Here is a 24,932-nt window from a genome sequence, read left to right on the forward strand (position 1 = left end):
AAAACAATTCAGCTTCCTGCAGGCAGCTCACATCAAGATTCCCAACTTCATATTTCCAAAGCATGCAGCAACTGCAAAACAGTTATTAGCAGATCTAAATCTGCTTTCATAAAAGCCAACAGCAGAAAACTTGCTTCTTGACCAAATAAGAACTGTGTCTTCTGGTCCCTTGCCAAGGTCATAGGACTCAACTTCTGTTCACCTGCAATTCCTCCCCTCTCTCGTCCTGATGGCACTACTGTTACTTCATCCAAAGATAAGCAGATCTCCTAGCATCACTCTTTTCATCGAACTCTTGCATAGATGACCAAGGAAAATCATCTCCTACCATACTGGAAATCTGAGCACTGTGTGCCTCTGTAGTTTTTCAACAAAAAGACATTAGAAAGTTACTAAATGACTTGAACACATAAGTCTTTAGGTCATGATTGCATCTCTGCAATTTATTATATGTAGATAGTAATTACCCCAATGTGTGAAAGTAATCACGTATCCAGCCTATACCAAAAAGAGGGAGTAGAAATCTACTGTCAAACTACAAGCTAATTGGCAGTTTGACAACATCACCTCAGTCCTCTTCAAAATAATGAAAAACATCATCAATAACCAATTTGTCTACTATCTAATGGCCCAAAAATTAATCAGTGACCACAAGTATGATTCCACCATTCAAGATCCACAGCTGACCTAGTTTGCATCATCCACCACTGAACACATGCTACAAAAAAGGTTTGGAGAAACCTGTGCTGTCGCTCTTGACCTGTGTCTGACATTGATGCTTGCTAAATAAATTGCCGTCTGTTGTTCTACCCACTGTCCCCTGTAACTTGGTTGCCAGCTGCCTTTCTGGCCATTAACTACATCATGGTGGATTGCTCTGTTTTTCTTTTGAGCTTTACTACCAGTGCAAGAGTAACTACTCTTTCTCTCGTACATAAATGATCTATTTTCACACATCACAGCACCCTTCTTGGAGAACCCTGGTTTAGATATGGGATGGGAAATTTGAAAAGCGTGAAGAATGAAAACAATAGTCTGACCATGGAAAGGAGTAAAATTTACATACATTCCTCCCGTTTTGCATTAACAGAATGCAAAGTGGGAGGACTCCAGCTTCCTTAACAGCCTAGACCATTATCTGCAGCACTTTTGAATTAAAAGTTCCAAGTCCAAATTCAACAAGGATAAATGTAGAATTATAGAATTCACACAAGTCCTCCCACTTTGCATTGTTATAATGCCAGAGCACACTATGTTGCAACTGAGTGAAGGAAGGACATTCCACCAGAAACGAAACTTGGATGAGATTGCGTTCTGAATTACCAAGAGAAACAGTCACCTGAAAAGAGAACTAGTTAAGAAAGAACTCATGTTGGGTGAGTGTCGAGAATTCTGGTAGGGAGATGAACTATCTGTTTTTAAGTGATTGCCTACAGCAAAAATCTCTGCTTCTCTTCCAGCTTAGCCAGTGAAATTCGAAAAAAAGTGAACCGATTAGATTAATGAACATTGAAATTACCAAGGACAACTTCACTGTTTGAAAATTTTGACTGAATGAAATCGAGATTTGAAGACAGGAAGTCAAAGAGGTTAGAATGAGTTTCAAAATTGGGAGGATGGTAGAGACAGCAGATGGATGAAACAAAATGTGGCAAATTTTAAACTGCAGGAGGTCAAAAAAGATGAGATTCTAGGTTTGGTGAGAAATAGAACAATGCATAATCACCTTCCTCATGACAGGAGTTATACAGGGTGTAATATGGACAGTTAAGATAAGCTGTGATTGATTTAGTAGAAGTTTGAGATTCAGTCAAAAACAGAATATCAGGTTTGGATGACTGAAGATGGTGATGCATGTCATCTAAGTTACTGTTAATAAAGTGAATATGAAAGTTTTTTTGAGTGATTTTTTTGACTTAAATTTTATATATATATATATTTCCTCCCTCTCCCCAATTTTGGAAGGTTTATTTTTTAGTTTAACTGCAGAGAATACTATAGTTATCTTCTGTGATCACTATTGTCTAAATCTGCCAACTTATTTAAACATATCACCAAGTTCATGTGACCCCTACTCATGATAGGCTGTGGTACTTCGGTACTGTGAGTGAACTGTGGACTAATTCAAAAACCTTTCTGTGAACATTTCTAATATTAATGGTGAAAATCTCCAAAGCTAACTTTTCCTTGGTTCCCTGACAAAAACAGAACGGGTATTGTTAACTGGACAGCATAGCATTTACTGTTGTAATACATATGGTTTAAGCCCATAGAAAATATAATTATTTTTGCAATAAGGTCCAAAAACTTCCAGCCCCTCTTTGAATGTTAGTTCAAAAGCTCCAGTATGTATAAACACACACAGTATATATTTAAATATAAGATTAATGAAAAGTTGCAAGATATTGCCGGCATGGTCAGCGTATCAACTCTCCAACCAAAGGTCTACGGGTCTGAATCCAGGCACGGGCATGGATATCTGTGAAAAATACTTGTGGTGGTGGTGGTGGACAGTAGATGGCGTTGTAGATGATGATGGTAGTTTGTGGATGGAGTGGTGAAGACAGAGTTGTAGTATCAATGAGTCTTTGGACCTCCATGGAGGTGCCACGTAATAATAATATACAATTTATGAAGATATAATACTATTTTAAAAACAGTGTGTTCATAATGCAAAGCATTAAACATTCTATTTTAGGCATGTAATTGATGTTAATCATTTATTGAAGAAAGATAACACTAAAACATGGATATGCATCCAAAAAGCCACCTGAAATTGTACGATATAAAGATTTTCACAAGAACAAAAGCAAACCATTTCCAATGAAAAGATTTAAAAAAAAATTTTTTTTAAAAAATCAGTTGGCATGTTTGCAATATATCACTTTAGCTCAAAAATACTTGTTACACAAAAATTTTACCAAAAAGAACTGCGAAATTCAATATTTATCCCATAAATGCTGAATTTGAAAACCTGCTAAATGCAAAAACAGTGCTAATATGGTCAAGTGAATTCCCACTTGATGCGCAACACAACCCAGGGTGAATGTGCTATTTGCACACACGTGCATCATACATACCCACCCACTGAACTCAGACTGGTTATGACGTTTACTGAGGTCTAATCAGTGAGAACCAGCCTATATACAAGTAAAACTTTCAACAACAGTATTAGTTTGTTATATAGGGAATTTACACAGAAAATTAGTTTTGTCTAGGACTTCCCTGGAGTTTATTATGATATAATGAGAGCCGACTATAATAAACAGAACTAGATTCATTTTGTCATGTAAAAAGTATGTGACCTTAATAATTTTTTTATGTATACTTTCAATTCATTTGAAAACAAACTGCCATTTGCTTTCCAAATGGCAGTTTGGAAATATACTTCAAAAATGCATTTGATTAGTTATAGCACTTGTAGATTAATGTAGCATAACTGAAATTATGAATTCAAGTTTGCAAATTTCCATATATATACTGGGAAATATTTATATCTGTCATGCATACATTTTTCATCATCTCAATAATATACTTTAAAAGAGAAAATTAAACTGTTATAAAATCTTTTTTATCCTCAAAAATAATGAATCCTTATGAATGATTAGGATTGTAATGCTTCATATATTTTGTACACTGGTGTCCACAGGAACTAATTTCAGGTACACGTAACTTCTTAAGATATGAAATTAAATTAGGGTATAATAAGATAACAAAAATAACCAAAGCCAAAAGAAAACCAGAAAAGAGAAGCTGGGGACATAACAGTATCATCAAGCTACTTTCATTCCCTACACAGAAACCATAAACTCCTCACTTTCTCCCTTCTTTATTTCCCTTTGATTTATTGTTTTGTTTTTGTCCTCTGTCAAACAATAACCCAGGAAAACCAAATTGTTGCAACATATCAAGCTAACACAGGCACTAACCTCAAAAGCTGACTAGCAGGTAGTAAATTTAACAAGAGTATTAAGGCAAGCAGTCTACTCTCATGTCATGTAACACTAATCACATCATAGTATTTTCTACATACTTCAGCCCTATAAACTTGGCTATCTGCTAAAAATTAGAAAACACTAGTGGACATTTGATAATAAATCTTACATAATATAACTTCTCATGTAACTTTTCTTTATATCACTTTTTAACTTATAATAGTTCTAAACTTTCTGATTTAAGTTCCATTTACACAGCCATAAATATGACAGCACTTTGCCATAGTGTTATGTACATCACGTTTTTGAAAGATTTTTCATCTGAAAAGAGAAATAATACAATATAATTATATTCTTATCGTAATATGTCTATATAATAAATATACAATACAGATTAGTGAAAACAAACACTATACTTGCCAATTCTTATTCTATAATGGCTGCTATATTTTTGCTCTCTGTTTTGAGTTATGCTTTTAAATTGAGTACTTTGCATGGGAATGATTTTTACAAATGAGATCCATGGCAAAAGAAGTCTGTCTTTAATTTATATACTATTTTTGCTATATATATAAGGAAGACAGTTTACAAAGAGCAATATATAATTTAAATATTATAGTAGAACAGTTTGGAATGAAAATGTTTATAGATAAACTAAAACAAAAAAGGTACCTGTGGCATAACTATAAACAACAAATTACATGATAACCACAGTAATTAACTTTAATGAAATCAAAGTACAGATATTTCATACTGAAAATAACAGTACATCATCAATGTTTAGAAACAAGCAAATCAAAGAAATGGGAATAACGAGGTACATACAGCAATTGGTTTACCAATTAAAAATGGTTGCCGTATGCTAGAAATTAATATATTAATAAATAATAAAACTATTTTTGATGTTTATCTTTAATTTTGTTGGGGTGCTTAAGGGTCAAAGCTGTATAACTGAGAGGAGACCTCCACATAGCCTTTAAAGGAATGCAGAGAACCGACCAGGGCTTCTGACCTAATGTCCAATCCTCACCTTCTCGTGGTGCACCCTGTTGGGTATCTACTTTCATACTGAACAAACGAGGTTGGGCTGGCAATTTGGGATTTAGCTGACCAAATTGTATTCTTATTGGTTAAACCAAAATAAAAAATGATGGTACAACATGAGAAAATTTCATGCCGGCTGGGGAGTCGCCCGGTTAAACAAGGCCCCCATTGTTTTCGCCAGGGAACGAGGGGGAAAGGCGAAAAGTGAGCTACTGGAACAAATCTGAAAACACACACCCCAACTCAACATCACCAGAGTTAAAGATCGGTACTATCAACATAAGAAGCCTGAATGGCAAAGAAATGGAGCTAGCTGAGGAATTAGATAAGTACAAGATCGACATAATAGCTGTGACTGAAACAAAAAAGATAAAAACTGGCGAGATCTTTCTGAGCAATAAATACAAAATGTTATATTCAGGCAATGACAATCAAGGAAAAGAAGGTGTAGCCATAGTATTCAACACAAAATACGAGGCTAATCTTCTTGAATGGCAGGCAACCTCAAGTAGAGTAATGTGGGCAAATATGAGAATGGGGAACTGGACAATGAGACTTATTTGTGCCTATGGTCCCACAGAAGGTTCTACTAAGGTAGAAGTGGAGGAATTTTTTGAGGCTTTAGAAAAAGCAACTGACTCAATGAAAAAGGAAAAGTTGGTCCTTGTTGGGGATCTAAATAGCAGAGTAGGAAATGATTGTGAGACATACAAAAATATTTTGGGAAAATTTGGAGAAAAGAGCAAAGCTAATAATAATGGCAAATACCTGTTGGATTTCTGCTCAGGACATGGACTGGTTATTACTAACACCATGTTCCAACATAAAAATGTGCACAAATTCACATGGAGAGAAGAGGCAAGGAATAAGAAAAGTCTCATTGACTACGTTATTGTTGATAGTGATGTTTTCTCCCTGGTGCAGGACACCAGAGTGTACAGAGGATTTGAAATTGGAAGTGATCACTATCTAGTCTTGAGCAGGATAAAATTGAATTTCATATTGAAAAGAATAACATGTAAGAAAGTTTTAAAGCGAATAAAAGTTGAGCAGCTCTCAGATGTGAACTGTAGACTAAAATACACAAAGATTATTGAAGAAAAAATGAAAGTTTGAGAACAGGAATCAAACCTTGGAGATTCAGTGGCAAGCCTTGAAAAAAGCCCTGATTGATTGAGCTAGAGAGGCATGTGGTGAAGTTGTCTGCAAGGATAGAAAAATTAGAACTCCATAGTGGACACAGAAAGTTAAAGAGGCAGTGAAGGAAAAGAAGAAAGCATATCAAAAGTTCCTGTCAAATAAGTCAGCTTGTGCTCTTAGAGAATACAGAGACAAATGCAAGAATGCTAAACACTGTGTAAAACTAGCTAAACAAAAGTCATGGGAGGACTTTGGCAAGAATATAGAAAATAAATATCAAGAAGGTGGCAAAATATTCTGGAGGTTGTTGAAGAAGCTTAGGAATGGAGGAAAGAGTGCTGTAAAAGGAGTTAAAGATGATAAAGGTGACATGAAAACGGGAGAAAAAGATAGAGAAAAAGTAACAGACTGATTTGGAGGAAAATTGTAGATAGGAAGTTTGTAATGATGCAATTTTTTTCATGTAGTACTATCATATCCTGTACACCAGCACTTCCCAAACTGTGGGCCGTGGCCCCCTTGGGGCCGTAGGTTTTGTTGAGGGGGGCCGTGAAATAATGAAAACAAATTTAAAATGTTTTAAGACTAAGTAGATTTTTTTTATTTTAAAAGAAACGTATTTAACTTTTATCATCATCATCATCAAATTCCTGCCATGTACCCTCAAGGGGTGTACAGGATATGACAGTACTACATGAAAAAATTACATCATTACTAACTTCCTATCTACAATTTTCCTCCAAATCAGTCTGTTACTTGTCAAGACTCCAACATTATCAGATCTTATATTTCTATCATCTAAGGCACTTTGTACCGTATCAATCCACCTATATCTTGGTCTTCCTCTGGGTCGTTTTCCTGCCAACCTGGCAGAGAACACTTGTTTTGCTAATCTTTCCTCTCCCATTCTATTTAAGTGACCATACCATCTGAGATTAGCTCTGCTAACGCATTCCTGGATGCTGACAATGTTCTTTCCTAATATCCTCATTTTTAATATGATATTGACATTGATGCCATCTGTTCACGCCTCTAATCTTTCTCAGGACTCTCATATCTGCAGTCTCTAGTCTTTGGTCAAGTGTTTTACTTCTGACCCAGCTCTCAGATCCATAAGTTAAAATTGGTTTGAACACAGTCTTGTATACAGCTAATTTAGTGTTCCGACTAATTTCTTTCTTATTCCATATGAATTTATTCAATTGACTTCCCACGATACCAGCTTTGCTGATTCTGTTGTCTATTTCTATATTTAGTTTACCATCTTCAGTAAAAATTGTGCCTAAGTAGCTGAAATGTTTTACTTGTTCCACAGGTTCTCCATTCACAACACAGTTGACATTTTCAATGATTCTGCCTATTTTCATTGTCTTTGTCTTTTTATTGCTGACCTTCATAACATATCTATTACAACAGCTATTCAATTTAGTCAGAGAATCTTGCAGACTTGTAGCGGATTTATTTAGAAGTATAACATCATCCGCATAAAGCAAAGAGCTGACATTAACATCTCCAATTTTGATATCAGGTTTAATACCACATTCCTTCATAATGTGATCCATATAGATAATGAATAACAGAGGGGATAATGTACATCCTTGTCTCACACCAGATTTAACATTAAACCATCTTCCTGTACTTCCTTCAATTCTAACTGCTGACTCACAACTCAAATAAAGACTAAGTATTGCTTGATATAATGCCCCATTGACACCATATAACTGCAGCGTATTGAATAGCTTCTCTCTTGGTACCTTGTCATATGCCATTTCCAAATCGACAAAACTTAAATACAGATCTTTGTTATATTCCCATGCTTTCTCGACTATTTGTCGTAAAGTGAAGATCTGATCCTGACAGCCTGTATTTGGCCTGAATCCAGCTTGTTCTTCACCAAGCTTTTCTTCCACAATTCTTCTCAACCGTTTCTCAAGTATACTTGCATAGATCTTGCCAGGAACACTCAGTAGGGAAATACCTCTGTAATTCTCACATTCAGTTTTATTTCCCTTTTTATATATGGGTACTATGAGAACTCTACTCCAATCATCGGGAATTCGTCCCTCTGTCCAGGCTTTCTGAACTATGCAGTGCAGCCACTGTAAGACTCTTATACCACCATACTTCAGCATTTCTGGTCGAATATCATCTACTCCTGCTGCCTTTCCACATTTCAAGCCTTTGATGGCTTTTTCTACTTCAAGTATGGATATGTATTCCTGACTGCATGCCTGGTCAGTGTTTTTTTATCACTGTGCTGTCATCACTGCTTGTTTCATTTAGCAGTTTTTCAAAGTAATTACTCCATACTTCAAGGATATCTTTTTCTCCTGTTTTCATTTCACCTTTATCATCTCTAATTCCTTTTACAGCACTCTTTCCTCCATTCCTAAGCTTCTTCAACAACCTCCAGAATATTTTGCCACCTTCTTGATATTTATTTTCTATATTCTTGCCAAAGCTCTCCCGTGACTTTTGTTTAGCTAGTTTTACACATTGTTTAGCTTTCTTACATTTGTCTCTGTATTCTGTAAGAGTAAAAGCTGACTTATTTGCCAGGAACTTTTGATATGCTTTCTTCTTTTCCTTCACTGCCTCTTTAACTTCCTGTGTCCACCAGGGAGTTCTGATTTTTTTTATCTTTGCACACAACCTCACCACATGCCTCTCTAGCAGAATCAATCAATGTTTCCTTCAGAGTTTGCCACTGAATCTCCAAGGTTTGATTCCTGTTCTCAAACTCTTTCATTTTCTTTTCAATAATATTTCTGTATTTTAGTCTACAGTTCACATCTGAGAGCTGCTCAACTTTTATTCGCTTTAAAACTTTCTTACATGTTATTCTTTTCAATATGAAATTCAATTTTATCCTGCTCAAGACTAAATAGTGATCACTTCCAATTTCAAATCCTCTGTACACTCTGGTGTCCTGCACCAAGGAGAAAACATCACTATCAACAATAACATAGTCAATGAGACTTTTCTTATTCCTAGCCTCTTCTCTCCATGTGAATTTGTGCACATTTTTATGTTGGAACATGGTGTTAGTAATAACCAGTCCATGTCCTGAGCAGAAATCCAACAGATATTTGCCATTATTATTAGCTTTGCTCTTTTCTCCAAATTTTCCCAAAATATTTTTGTATGTCTCACAATCATTTCCTACTCTACTATTTAGATCCCCAACAAGGACCAACTTTTCCTTTTTCATTGTGTCAGTTGCTTTTTCTAAAGCCTCAAAAAATTCCTCCACTTCTACCTTAGTAGAACCTTCTGTGGGACCATAGGCACAAATAAGTCTCATTGTCCAGTTCCCCATTCTCATATTTGCCCACATTACTCTACTTGAGACTGACTGCCATTCAAGAAGATTAGCCTCGTATTTTGTGTTGAATACTATGGCTACTCCTTCTTTTCCTTGATTGTTATTGCCTGAATATAACATTTTGTATTTATTGCTCAGAAAGGTCTCACCAGTTTTGGTCTTTTTTGTTTCAGTCACCCCTATTATGTCGATCTGGTACTTATCTAATTCCTCAGCTAGCTCCATTTCTTTGCCATTCAGGCTTCTTACGTTGATAGTACCGATCTTTAACTCTGGTGATGTTGAGTTGGGGTTTGTTTTCAGATTTGTTCCAGTAGCTGACTTTTCACTGTTTGCCCTGGTTCCCTGGCGAAAACAACGGGGGCCTTGTTTAACCGGGCGACGCCCCAGCCGGCATGAAATTTTGTCATGTTGTACCATCATTTTTTATTTTGGTTTAACCAATAAGAATACAATTTGGTCGGCTAAATCCCAAATTGCCAGCCCATCCTCGTTCGTTCAGTATCAAAGTAGATACCCAACAGGGTGCACCACGAGAAGGTGAGGATTGGACATTAGGTCAGAAGCCCTGGTCGGTTCTCCGCATTCCTTTAAAGCTATGTGGAGGTCTCCTCTCAGTTATACAGCTTTGACCCTTAAGCACCCCTTTTTTAACTTTTATTATTTATTATTTCTTTTTTGCAATTTTTTATATTTTAATGGAAAAATTCACACATTGGTGTTGGTTCACAAACTTTGCTTCCTGCGTATTTCGGCACTTAATGAATATTAGTAAATATTGCTTATTCATATGTTTCGTTTCAAAACAGTGGTTAATTGTATTTACTTCGAATGCTGTCCAGGGAAGTTCCAAATCTTCCTGTCCCTTTCATCACGCGTTCGTAATCAGTAACTGTTGATATTGACTTTATATACATATCAAAACTCGTTTTATATTATCACTGTCATCGGAGCTAGTTTTCTGTTACCAATAAAAGTTTCGCATATACTTCACACATGAAAAAAAGCTTAAACAAGTTCATGTGGGGAGATAGTAACTCGTTTGCAGTGGTAAACAACACCCCTCCCTAACAGCCACTATACTGCAGAGGCAATAAAAACAAGTACTTTTATTATGCCAGTGAATAAGTTATGAGGAGTCTGTGTAATATATTTCTCAACAAATAGTGCAATTAGAGACAACTGGGATAAAAACACACTAATTAATGAATCACATGTCCCCTCATACAGAAACTATGCTGTATAGACAAACAAAACCATATGTTGCATGGGCAAACACAGTATCTAACTAAAAACTATTGTTATTAATTAGATGTGTGCGAGTTCGATTTCCCAAGGCAGCAATAAAATTCAACCGAACGTGTTAAAATTCGTAAAAGTGTTAAAACTAAGTAATATATATATATATATATATAATGAATGTTATGGCAGTTTCACATATGGAATTCGGTTGAAGAGAGTTAGCATTTCAACTCAATTGTCAGCTATGCTTTTATCTTTCGGTTGCATGAACTTTTGTTAATACTGCACCAATCATATGCATTTTAATAACCTGCCTTTGCTGTCTGTTTCGCGTTAGGCTTAATTACCGTAAAGGGAGAAAAATCACAAAAGAGAAAAACATTCCTGGTCCAGGGATTCCCTTATTCAGGTAATATTCACTAATTTCATGTCATCAGTCTGTGGTGTGCCAGTATCGGTAAGTGGTGATATTATTTGATCTATTCTACGTTAAAAAATTTAACCCTGAGATGGATAAGTGGCTGATAAAAAATTAAAAAAAATTCCCGCGAACAATCAGAAGAAGCAGAAACAGACTCAAAAAAAAAAAAAACGACAGTATTTCATATTTTACCAGAACAGCCCGCATCGTCTTCAGAACCAAATGGTAAGAGGCAAAAAATATAATATATGCATTTGATTTTTGCAATATTCACTGTGTATGTTTTGTATTGAATATAAATACAATAAATATTATAATAATATATCTCTCTATTACGATTTTTTTCGAGGGGGGAGGGGCGTGAAATATTTTAATTTTTGCAAAGGGGGCCCCCTGACATCTAGAAGTTTGGGAAGCACTGATGTACACCCCTTGAGGGTACATGGCAGGAATTTGATGATGATGATCTTTAATTTGCTTATTCTATACACTGATGATATGTCGTTATTTTTCAGTATGAAATATCTGTACTTTCATTTCATTTTAGTTAATTACTGTAGCTATCATGTAATTTGTTGTTTAAACTAAAACAATGGAATTTTGTGGGAAAACTCCAGTTAGAAGTAAAATAGTTATTAATAATAAAATATTAGAACAGAATGACAGGTATCCCTCGATTAACATGGTTAATTAATCCCTCAATGTTACCGTGTAAAAAAAAAGCGCATTAATCAAATATAATAATCAATGATAAAAAGTACAATCGTTCATGATTGATTTACTGTATTAATAGTTCGTTTTATATGGTACTCTTTTAGGAAAGTAAAAAAATGAATGCAAAGTAAATGTTTAATAAATACTTGTACCTACATTATTTACTGCAATTTTTTTATCAAAAGAAGTTATCAAGAGTCATTTGAACAGTTTTAGTTTTTTTACTTATCGGCATAAATTCTACCATAACAAGCAAAATGACTCCAGTCCTCGGCAAACAAGCATTCTTCGAATTAGATCTGGGTCCATATCCATTACTTGCTGCTTAAGCGATTCTAAACTGCGAAATATTCCATCTAGTTCTTTGACTATTAACTCCTTTGGAACCTCATCTTCACATTCCATTTGTTTGTTGTCACTGAAATCTTTTGAATCCAATAATTCTTTAACATCTTCTGCATCAACACCATCAAAACCGAGGTCTTCACCGATTGCAAATTTCTTCAATCATGTTGTTCACAGGATTTTGGAAACAACCCAAGTCATTAGCGCATTCTGGCAAAATGTTTTTCCAAACAGCTTTCATGCAGCTAGAAAACACTTGCTCCCATGAGTCATGAATGTTTTCAATTGCGTGTTTAATGTTAAATTTTTTCCAAAATTCTTGGAGAGTAATCGCATTTCTCCCATTGTTGTTTCTACTGCTTTTGAGAATATCTTTTTAAGAAAATAGGCTTGGAAAGTTGCAATGAAGTCCATAGATTGTAGCAATGATGTGGTATTTGGTGGAAAAATAAGTTTCATATTCTCACACAGATCATTAAGAGAATTTGGATGACCAGGTGTGTTATCTAAAAGCAAAAGAGCTTTGAAAGCCAAGTTATTTCTCTTGCAATAAGCTTCACCTGTCGAGCAAAAATAAGACTTAAACCAATCTTCAAATAGACTGGGTAACCCAAGCCTTCTGATTCGCCCACCAAATTACAGGAAGAGTTCTTGTTACATCTTTTTAAAGTCCTTGGGTTCTGAGTTCGATAGATAAGCAGCAGCTTCAATTTACAATCTCCATTAGCATTCCCTCCAAGCATTAAGCAATCTTTTGATACTTTATAGCCAGGCTGCTTCTTTTTTGATATAAAAGTTCTAGATGACATTTTTTCCCAATAGAGACCAGTTTCATCTACATTGAAAATTTGGCGGTAATCGTAATCATTTTCTGCAGCTCAGCAGGAAATGTAGATGCAGCATCTTCACCTGTTATTTTCACATTCTTTAGTCCAGTTTAAAATTTTCAAGCAAGCTTCTGCTAGCTGCGAATTTGAAATGTCTTCTTTATATTTAGTCTCTTTAAGTCTTGAAAACAGGTTAGAGCTTGGCCATGATATTATAGGCACATTGGGATTCTCTTTTGATTGCAGTCTTCCAGTGAAATAATTAACAGATCTTCCATTTCAACCATTATAGCACACTGGTGTGCATTGCATACTTGCAGATGTAACTTTACCTTGCTCGCAACACTCATCAGCTTTGGATAAAATAATCCATATTGTAGACTCGTTAAAACCAAATTCATTCCGATCTTACTTTTACTTTCAACATGTTATTATTTCAAGTCTTGTATCTAAAGTAATTACTTTCCTCTTCTTTTTTTTCACTTAATGACCCGGTTGTGGGATTGCTCTTATTCTTCGACATAATTAATGGGCTGTAAAATTTACGAAAAACATAATTTGAAAATACGTACAGTAGAACAACTGGAGCTTGTAATACACCCACTCTTAATGCTGGCACTCAAGCTCTGACGTCATTCCTCCCACGCAGCACGGCTGCGTGGGAAGAATGACGTCATCATGCTTACACCACAAGGCTTGTATGTTTTTGCGTGGTAAATTTAAATGCGCGTTAATCAAAACTCTTGGCACGTATATCAAGGGTTTGTTGCAATTAATGAAATATCATACGAAGGAGAAAATTACATAAAATTAAAAACTTCAAAATTTTAACAGATTATAGGCCTGATAATTAGAACTCCATCCAAATATTGTGCAAAAAGAAACACACTTGAAAATATACAAGTTATTATATGTCAACAAATTTTGGACAATAAACAAGATAAGAATTAAGTGAAATGAGATTCATGAGAAGAATTGCAAAATACACATTAGACAAAAAAAAAAAAAAAAAAAAGGAATGAAGATATTTTAAAAGAACTAAAATAAAATAAATAGAAGAAAAACTAAACAAAATTGGATAGAACATGTAAACCAAATGGCCAATGCCCGATATCCTAAACAAATAATAAACCAATTGGAAGACATTAAAAGAGGATATCAGATGGATAATGAGACTGGATAAGACCAATTAAGCTATTTAAGATAAACTTATATAAGAGCAAATAAATTAAATTTACGGTAATTATTTTCCTAGCAAAAATGGTCATCATATCTGTAATTAGCGTTATGATGATGACTATTTTTGCTAGGAAAATAATTACTGTAAGTTAATTTAATTTGCTTTTATACAAGTTTATCTTAAAAAGAATAGCTCCTATTTCATGTGCAAAAGAATTAATATCATACACAGCTGAGCAGAGAAAATATTGTATGGTGGAAGCTTGTGTTGTGAACTTGAAGTGCTGATGATAATAAATTTATTGAAAGTTTATTTTTCACTTGGTTAGAGTATAATAAATTTAGTTTAATCCTTTATCCAAGTGTGAGCAAACAAAGTTTGCACCTGAAAGTATCTTCAGGACTGGGGTAAGGTGGTACAACACCGGGCAACTCATTGCAAAGGTGGAGCAAGATACCAACACTCCTATCTCAGTATCTCCCATAATGCAAAACACATCTCCTTGCGGATATGTCTAATGTTATGCATTAAGGGAAGAGCCACAACCCGACTAGTTTCGACCTTTATTGAGGTCTCTTCAGTGGGAGCCAGGCCCAAGTGGAGATACCAGGCAGAAGCATTAGCAGGTCATCTCTACCTATAGGAGGTAGAGATGACCTGCTAATGGCCTCTGTACATGTCACTAATGGTAATGTATTTTTGTGGTAGCTCAGCTGAATATATAACTATGAAATACCATCTTCTGTAGTTCAGTATGCATCATTAGCAGGTCATCTCTACCTATAGGAGGTAGAGATGACCTGCTAATGCTTCTGCCTGGTATCTTCACTTGGGCCTGGCTCTCACTGAAGAGACCTCAATAAAGGTCGAAACTAGTCTGGGTTGTGGCCCTTCCCTTAATGCATAACATTAGACATATCCGCAAGGAGATGTGTTTTGCATTATGGGAGATACTGAGATAGGAGTGTTGGTAGCTTGCTCCACCTTTGCAAGGAGTGCCCTGGTGTTGTACCACTTTACCCTAGTTCTGAAGATACTTTCAGGCGCAAACTTTGTTTGCTCACACTTGGATAAAGGATTAAACTAAATTTATGATAATAAATTTAGTTTAATCCTTTATCCAAGTGCGAGCAAACAAAGTTTGTGCCTGAAAATATCTTCAGGACTGAACATAAAGTAATACAACACCGGGCAACGCATAGCAAAGGTGGACCAAGCTAATATCACTCCTACCTCAGTATCTCCCATAATGCAAAACACATCTCCTTGTGGATATGTATAATGTTATGCATTAAGGGAAGGGCCACTACCCAGACCGGTTTCAACCTTTATTGAGGTCTCGTCAGTGACAGCCAGGCCTAGAAGTGGAGATACCAAGGCAGAAGCAATGGACACTTGGATAAATGATTAAACTAAATTTATTATGGTCTAACCAAATGAAAAATAAACTTTCGACATCTTCCTCTAAATCCAGAGTAATTTAATAAGGTGGCACACCTTTTGGCAACTCCTATAGGTAAAGATGACCCCTCCATTGCTTCTGCCTTGGGATCTTCACTTCTTGGTCTGGCTCCCACTGACGAGACCTCAATAAAGGTCGAAACCGGTCTGGGTGGTGGCCCTTTGCTTAATGCATAACATTATACATATCCGCAAGGAGATGTGTTTTGCATTATGGGAGATACTGAGATAGGAGAGATGTTAGCTTGGTCCACCTTTGCTATAAGTTGCCCGGTGTTGTACTACCTTACCTCAGTCCTGAAGATATTTTCAGGTGCAAACTTTGTTTGCTCACACTTGGATAAAGGATTAAACTAAATTTATTACTGAAGTGCTGATGCTAGTGATGTTGGGAAAAAAATGCCAACTAAGACACAAAAAAAAAAAAACCACTATCTCGTGTTAAATAACTGTCCACATCACTAACCTCTGTACATGTTACTAATGGTAATGTATTTTTGTGGTAGCTCAGCTGAATATATAACTATGAAATACCATCTTCTGTAGTTCAGTATGCATCATTTTCCCACTGTTAACATGTTCGCTGCCACGCTACTTTGGCATGGTCTGTTCCCCTACGCCAAGCAATTTTACTTCTTCAAGGTCAGTACGATAATCTCGTTACCGGAGGTAAACGTCCTACGAGTATACTCGTAGTTGGCTTGTACAGAGCATATACGGTCTATGAGAATACACAGTTTTGATGCTAGCCCCACACGCCAAGGATTTTCACTTCTTCAAGGTCATTACAATAATCTCGTTCCCAGCGGTAAGCGTCATACGAGTATACTCGTAGCTGGCTTGTGAAGCAGGTTTACCCACTACGAGTATACTCGTAGTTGGCAGCAAACGTGTTAATATTCCTTTTGCTCAATGTTTTTAATTTTGTGAGAATTTCTTTAAAATGAGATTGAAGCACTATATTAAATTGCCCATTATGATTTATCTGGGACTATTATAGTTGACCACTGTTGTACTAATCAATTATGCTTGAATGTTTATGTTGTTTTTCTTTTGGCTGGTTGCTAAATTGGCTACGTTGACTAATAACTGCCTCAATGACTACGCTATTTTTGTCCTGAAAACCAGCATCTTTGTACTGGTTCAGGACAAAAAAGTATACTGGGGATTTGAAATAGGAAGTGATCACTATAAATAAAATCTGATGAAGCATCATATTCAAAAGGAAAAAACTGTCCAAAAATGTTAAAAAAAAAGTCAAAGATGTGCAGCTTTTAGAGGTAAACTATACACTCGGATATATAAATATTATTCAAGAAAAAATGAATTTGAAAATAAGAACCAAACCTTATAGACTCAGTAGCAGATGCTCAAGAAAACAAAAAACCTGAATTTCATGGTGCCTTCAAGAAGTTAAAGAGGTAATCCTGGAAAAGAAGACATCATATGGAAAGTTCTAGCAAGTAAAAGTCAGTGTATATCCTAAAAGAATACAAGAAAAATTTAAGAAACCATGTGTAAAAGTAGCTAAAGAAAATAGTGACCTTAGGGATGATTGAGTGAAATCAGTTTTGACAAAAATGCTCTATCAGCCTAGAAAGAAATCAGATGAAAACAAAAGATATTTTTTTATGTATACCACACTACTTGTTGGGACTCTTTAGTGTTACTTCTGAAAGATGTTTTTTCTTTCTCAATAGCTATGAATGATCTCAACTATCAGCCTATTGCTGGGGCAACAATTATTAGCTAGTATTTCAAAAATGGCAACCAACAATAGTAGAAGTAGTAAAATTCATGACTTTTTTCTTAAGAAAAAAGTAACTCTCAAAATTAAACTTTCCTTTTTTATGGCATAAATATTTCAAAAATGGCAACCAACAGTAGTAATAAATAAATAAAAGTAGTAATATTTAGGACTTTTTTTCTTTAAGGAAAAAAGTAACACTCTAAACTACACTTTCCTTTTTATGGCATAAATATCACACAGTGAAAATATAACATTAAGTCTATTTGTAAAAGAGAATATCAGCATATAGCAAATAACTGAAGGAAAAAAAGATTGTAGCTGAATCATGTTGCAAAAAAGTAGTGATTTTAAAAGATACTGAAAAAGGAAAATTTGGCGATTGTTGGAGATCTAAACAGCAGCGTAGGAAATGATCACCAGACAGAAATATTCCAGAAAAATTTGGAGAAAAAAGGAGCTAATTATAACGTTTAGTACCTGCTGAGTTTCTGTACAGGACAAGGATTAGTTAGTTACTTCTAACATGATGTTCTAACATAAAAATGTGCACAAATTAACATGGAGTGAAGATGTAAGAAAACTCTTAATGACTAATGTTAATGTTGATAGTCAATTTTTGGTACTGGTTCAGGATAAAAGTGAATGTCATGTTGAAAAGAAAGTTATAAAGCAAATTAAAGTTGAGGAGATTTCAGAGGTGAAATGTAGACTAAAATATATAAACATTATTTAAGAAAAAAATGAAAGATTTTGAATACAAGAACCAGACTTGAGAGATTCAATGGGAAAAAATCTCCCATGAAGAAAACATCGATCGATTCAGCCAGAGAAGCACATGGAAGAATAGAAAAATCAGAATTCCATTGTGGATTGATGAAGTTTAAGAGGTAGTCAAGGAAAAGAAGAAAGTATATCAAAAGTTCCTGGCAAAGTAAGTCAGTTTGTGTTCATATAGAATACAGAGAAGAATGTAATAAAGCATGTACTGTATAAAACTAGCTAAACAAAAGTCACAGGAAGACATGGGTAAGAACAAAGAAAATAAATATCAGTATGGTGGTAAATACTCTGGAGGCTAGAGAAACTTAGAAATGGAGGAGAGCACTGTAAAAGGAATCAGAAATCATAGAGGTGACATGAAAACTGAAGATATAAATATTCTAAATGTCTGGAATACTTACTTTAAAAAGAAAACAAAATGAAACAAGCAGTGACAGCATGAAAGTAAAAAACTCAACAGGAATGCAACCAGGAATAATATCAATACTTGATATTATTCCTATATAATATTCAACCAGAAATGCTCAAATATGGAAGTATAAAATTTTTACAACATTGTATTAGTCAGAAGGCCTGGTCAAAGGGTCAAATTCTAGATGATTGGAGTAGAGCTCTCATAATTGTTGTTATGTACCATCCAGTTGTTTTCAACAACTTGGCGATATTGTGACTCTCCATCCCACTCGGCCTCTTGTCCTTTCTTTCAGCAATTGTAAGTTCAAGTTGGTAAGTTATTTTATATTGTCCATCCAATTCTTTTGTGGTCTCCTTTTTATTCCCTCAGTCTTCCCCAACATAACAGCCTTTTCCAATGATTCATCAGCTTACATAATATGTCCAAAGTACATCACCTTCTGTTTTTGATGATCATCGCCTAATATCTAAAAACTTATAAGTGAAATAAAGCTGTGCAGACAGTACTTACAATGCTTATTTACGTCACTTATTACAATTAATAATTGAATAATTCTCAATATTTTACTTCAGCCACTGAAGCATCATTAGGATATAAATTATAATGCAATACTTTCACAGACAGATCACTAACTAACAAGACATCATAGTGAAATTTATAGCATAACTGACCTATCTGCTTCATCAAGGAGTCTATGTTATACAAACCCTCTTCAAAATTTTAAGAAGTCTGGTTAAGAAGCTACCATTGAGTTGGTAAATTTTTGCAGGACAGTGAGAAAAGTTTGAATTTGGCACTCCTTGTCCATTTGTGCTTTCTTAGTAAAGCTGATAGCATTATAATTTATAACTGACACATCAGTGAATGAAGTGAAATAGTGATAAATAAAACTGATTACCCATATATTGTGAATAAGCATTAAACCATATTAAGTAGTTTTACTGCTATGCAAGAAAAATGAGATAAACTAAAACTTCTGATAAACCATACACAGATTTAATATTTCAGTTTCTGGAAGCATAAGAAACACTTCATGCCTAGTTTTACATAAGATTTCAGATACCAATGACTTGCACATAGTTATTTTATTTTGAATAGTATATCTTACCGTTCTTTGAAAACATTCTTTCAGTTGCTGAAACTCTTGACTACAATCATTCTTTTTGAGATCATCTTTAGCACTAACACAATTTGCATATGCTACAGCCTGAAGATAGAAATATTAATTTTTTTAATGAGTAAATAAAACCAAAACTTTATTTAAAGGATTTAATTTTCTGAAACATTAAAAAATACAATAAATGGTTAAAAGTTTAAATATAATTTAGTTATGAAGGATATTTTTGATAATCTTTTTATAAACTAGTATGACTTTTTAATTGTGTTGGATTCTCATAGTATTTCATACACTCCTTGAGGGAATACACTAGATGATTAACTATTTTTAATCATAGTTTTTTGTCTCAGAGTCATTAAATACCACAGAGAACAAGTATCAGATATATATAGTTAGAATAACGCATCAAGATAGGGGTGGGACAAAGGGACCTCTGCATTTCATGTATACTAATGCCAGGTGTATTAGGAACAAGAAGGAAGAATTTTTGGCCTTGGTTGGCTCTTCTTGGCCACAGGTTACTGGCATTAGTGAAACATGGCTGACGGAAGAAGATATAGTTAGTGGGATAGAATGTGTAGGTTATAGTGTGTTTATGAGGGACAGAGAATAAAATGAGGGGAGGAGTGTTATTGATGATAGTTGATGAACTGCAGCCAAGAAGAATTGAAGTTGTATTGCAGGATAATGAAAAGAGCTCATTTAAGGCTATTTGGTGTGAGAGTGTGACTAGCAGAACAAAATATACAGTTGGGTGCTGCTATAGACCAGAAGATGGAATAGATGGTGGAGATAGTATGCATAAACAAATTGATGAAATGAGTGGAAGGGGGTAATTATTATGGGGGATTTCAACTATGGTAAAATTGATTGGAAGGAGGAGAGGACACATGTGAGGAAGGAACTGGATTTTATTCAATCATTAAGGGATAACTATCTGAGACAGCATGTAATAGAAAATACTAGGGATATGAGAGTGCTTGACCTGGTAATAGCATCTGAGAATTTGACTGTAATGAATATGACCATGTTGCCACCTATTGGTGAGAGTGATCATAAGGTCCTGGGATCATAAGGAGTTGCTGTCGCAATATAATATATTTTGGTACCGTCGGAATCGAACGCGTAACGGTGGAAGACAAAACGAAGCTAAGTTACTGTATTTAGTTATATTTCATTTTATTTAATTATATTTAGTACTTAAATGTTCTGATGTTTGTACTTTTTTTCCCTCTTATTTATTAATTGAATAATTATTAAAGATTACGCTACTCGGTAGTAAGGAATGATGGTGGATTCAGCAGCAGTCGCAAGTGGCGTAACGCCAAGTCCTCCGCCATTTAAGAACTCAATTATTAGCAATATCATAAGGGACTTTGTGGCATGCAGTACTTGCGGCATGTATGCGTCTCGGGAATTACATATGTGGCTTGTTAAAGAGAGTGGAGAGCGTATGTGCGCAAAATGCAGGCAGTTGGAGGAAATAAGTACATTAGATATATCGATATCCGACTTTGTTGCTCCAGGAATGGGGAATGAATGTAGGAAGACAAGTAGTATGATAGGAGAGAATGAGAAAATAATAGTTGATAGTGTGGAAGGTGTGAGTGACTGTGGAAGTTTAGGAGATGGTTTTGTTTGGGAGAGTGAATTTAGATTAAGAGTGACTGACCTGCAGAGGGAGATAGATGAGTTGAAAGAGGAGGTGGAATGTCTTGTGAATGAGAGCAGAAGTATGAAAGATAAGATTAGGAGAATGGAAGAGATAAATGCAAGGCAAATCAGAGTAGGAGAGAGAGAGAATTTAGGGAGTATGAGTGAGAGGTATGGGGGTGCTAGAAGAGGAGAGAATGGAAACAGTAGAAGAGAGGGAATGAGAGAGAGGTATGGGAATGCTAGCAGACGAGAGGATGGAAACAGTAGGAGAGACGGAATGAGAGAGAGATATGGAAGTGCTAGAAGAGGAGAAAATGGAAACAGTAGGAGAGAGGGAATGAGAGAGATGTATGGGAGTGCTAGAAGAGGAGAGAATGGAAACAGTAGAAGAGAGAGGTATGGGAATGAAAGAAGAGGAGAGAATGGAAACAATAGGAGCGAGGGAATGGTAAGAGGTATAATGTATGGCGACTCAATGATCCGTGGTGTTCAAGATAGGATGCGTGAGGAGTGTTTGCCAGGAGGAACAATAGAAAGGGTGGCTATGGCAATTAAGAGAGGTGAAAGGGTGGATGAGATGATTGTGATGGTAGGAACGAATGACTTGAGTGGTAATGTAAGTCGGGCAGCGAGAGATATGAGATTTTTGCTTGAGACTGTATGGAAGAAGACAGAGAGAGGAAAAATAGTGTGCGTGTTGCCTAGGTATGATAATGATGAGCTGAGCAGAAGAGCGGTGATATTGAATGGCATAATAGCGAGAATGTGTGACAAGAGAGGACTGGTATATGTGGATGCTTGGAGTGCGTTTGAGGAAAGAGAGGAGTTGTATGCGAGACCGTTTACATTTGAATGAGGAAGGATGTAGGCATCTGGAGAGATTGCTGTTCTGAACGAGTCAGTGTGTCCCAGGGAGGATGATAGCAGGGGTGGCCTCTTGTGGGAATGGATACTTGGGAGAAGGGAGACAATGTCAGGTAACACTGAGCCCAGTGGAGTCTAGAAGGGATAATGCTGGGTATAGCAACAATGGCATTTATATGCTGTATACTAATGCCAGGAGTATCCGGAATAAGGGAGAGGAATTGGTGGTGCAGATAGCATCAGCCTGGCCAAAAATTATTGCGATCACTGAGACGTGGTTGACAGAAGGGGATATAAAAACAGGAATAGAAGTCGCTGGGTATAGCATTTTTCGTCAGGATAGGAGGGGAAAGCGTGGTGGTGGGGTGCTGCTTATGATAAGTGATGACCTATGTCCTCTAAGAGTGGAGAATTTGGAAGGAAGTGAGACAAATGATTTTGAGAGCGTATGGTGTGAGGTAGAGGTAGGCAAGACAGGATATTTAGTGGGGTGTTGCTACAGACCCAGGAGCACAGAGGATGGGGACCAGGATATATTTAGACAGCTAAGTTTGGCAGCAAGAAGAATGATTGTTATGGGAGATTTTAACTTCAGTAGTATAAATTGGAGAGAGGAAGATGCATGTAACAATAGGGGAATGGAATTTCTAGAATTCTTGAGGGACAAATGTCTTAGGCAACATGTAACAGAGGGAACAAGAGGTTCAAAAATTTTGGATTTCGTTATAGCATCAGAAGAGTTGATAATAACTGAGTTGACATCTCTCCCACCAGTTGGAGAGAGTGACCATATGGTGTTGACTTGGAAAATGAATAGACATGCAGGAATATCAAAGAGACGGGAACTTATGTGGAATTATAAGGCAGGTGATTATAATAGTCTTAGACGTCAACTTCGGAAAGTTTCATGGAGGGAGGAATTGGAAGGCCGGGATATCACCAGTGCGTGGGAAATTGTGAAAGAATATTTGTTATCAGCAATGGTAAGTTGTATACCATGAGTGAAGAAGAGGACGCAATTTGGAGTAAAGTGGATGACAAACAATATTAAACAGGAATTGCATGCGAAAAAGAGGCTACGGAAGAGATATAAAGAGACAGGTGAAGAGATGCATGAGGAATATAAGACACAGGCCAGAAGAGTGACTAGTGTGGTAAGGAAAGCGAAAGTGGAATATGAGAGGAGATTGGCCCTAAGATCCAAAGAAAATCCTAGGGAATTTTTTAGCTATGTGGCCAGTAATAGGAGAAATGACTGTGGAAGAATGATATTGTGGGATAAAAATGGGAATAGAGTGACTGATGCAGAGGACATAGTGGAATTGTTCAATGAACACTTTATTGGAGTATTTCATCCTAGAGGAGTCGGTTTTAATGCTAGAGGGATAGGACTGGTACGAGGTCTGGAGGTACAGGAGGAGAGTGTGTTTCAGATACTGAGTACTCTGGATGTCAGTAAAGCTGTGGGACTGGATGGTATTTCGCCACGAGTTTTGAGAGAATGTGCTAGGGAATTGACAGTACCTTTAACGTGGCTTTTCAACGAAAGTCTGGCTTTGGCAAAGGTGCCCAGGGAATGGAAGGAAGGTAAGATAGTGCCATTGCATAAGGGTGGTAACAGACTGGAAGTGTCTAATTATAGGCCAGTCTGTGTGTCATCAGTAGTTGTTAAGATCTTGGAGAAAGTAGTGAGGGACCGTGTATAGCATTGGGCAGATGAGGGTAATATTATCTGTGAGAATCAACATGGATTTGTGAAAGGACGCTCTTGTTTTAGCAATATGCTAGCCTTTTACAGGGTGTTCGGGATAAATTTGACATATTTATAATTAATTATATTTTTCCGTAAGTTACATGTATTAACACACACTTCTCTTCATTTAAAAGTTTGGACCCTTCTTCATTCACATACAAGATGTCAGAAAGGATGGATAGCTGGAACCCACCTGAATCATGGAAGAGAATAACTTGTATCATGATGATTCGTGCCCGCCATCAAAATAAGGATATTACGACTGCTGCCCAATGCTCCCTGAATACAGTAAAAACAATCAGGCATGAACTAGAGACTTGCAATGGTGACTACGAGGATGTAGCAAGAAGAAAGATCCCTAGCAGACGATCTGATTGCGTTCGTACAGCAGAATTCCTCGCAAATCTGCAGGAACAGGTGTTGAAGAACCCTGGCATTGGAATTCGGGCTTTGTTCGTGGAGTTGCTAACTGTAGTCAAGCCCTGGATAACAAGGGTAGCCAATGGTAGGCCGTATGTATGGCAGCAGGATTCGACCCCTTGCCACACCTCTGGGAAAAGTCAAAAATGGTTGTCTGAAAATTTCTACGACTTCACCAGTCCAAATGTTTGGCCTCCAAACTCCCCAGACCTTAACCCCATGGATTATTTTGTATGGGGCGCAGTTGAAAAAGACACCAATCGCACTTCCAGTAATACAAAAGCCCAGTTAATGGATAAAATTAAAACAGTTTTTGCGGCCCTTCCCAGGGAGACTGTAGCATCAGCTTGTTCGAGGTTCCGAAGCAGAATTGAAGCTGTGATCGATGCTAATGGTGGTTATTTTGAGTAAATCTTGTTGATAGTATTGTAATTAACTCTGCCTGTAATGTTTTTTTGTCAATTCATTAAATTTAATAGATACAAAGAAGATTTTCTTTTTCCTTACGAAACTGTCAAATTTATCCCGAACACCCTGTATAAT

General features: G+C 36.2%; 1 protein-coding gene across 8 annotated transcripts in view; it reads right to left on the reverse strand.

The window, feature by feature from the left end:
• Positions 1-2,750: 2,750 nt before the first annotated feature.
• Positions 2,751-24,932, reverse strand: part of LOC150094682 (NADH dehydrogenase [ubiquinone] 1 alpha subcomplex assembly factor 8-like) — a 49,396-nt gene continuing 27,214 nt past the window's right edge. For all 8 annotated transcript variants that reach the window (XM_090411037.1, XM_090411033.1, XM_090411034.1 and 5 more), the window contains 2 exons: positions 19,688-19,786; positions 2,751-4,256 (listed from right to left, as the gene is read on the reverse strand). In XM_090411037.1, the coding sequence (XP_090267163.1) occupies positions 4,233-4,256; positions 19,688-19,786 (123 nt within the window). In that variant the 3' untranslated portion in view covers positions 2,751-4,232. The remainder of the gene's footprint in view (positions 4,257-19,687; positions 19,787-24,932) is intronic.

Source organism: Typopeltis vanoorti, chromosome 21 (assembly GCF_054136105.1).
Source record: "Typopeltis vanoorti isolate ZY-2024b chromosome 21, IOZ_Tvanoo_1.0, whole genome shotgun sequence".
Lineage (NCBI taxonomy): Eukaryota > Metazoa > Arthropoda > Arachnida > Uropygi > Thelyphonidae > Typopeltis > Typopeltis vanoorti.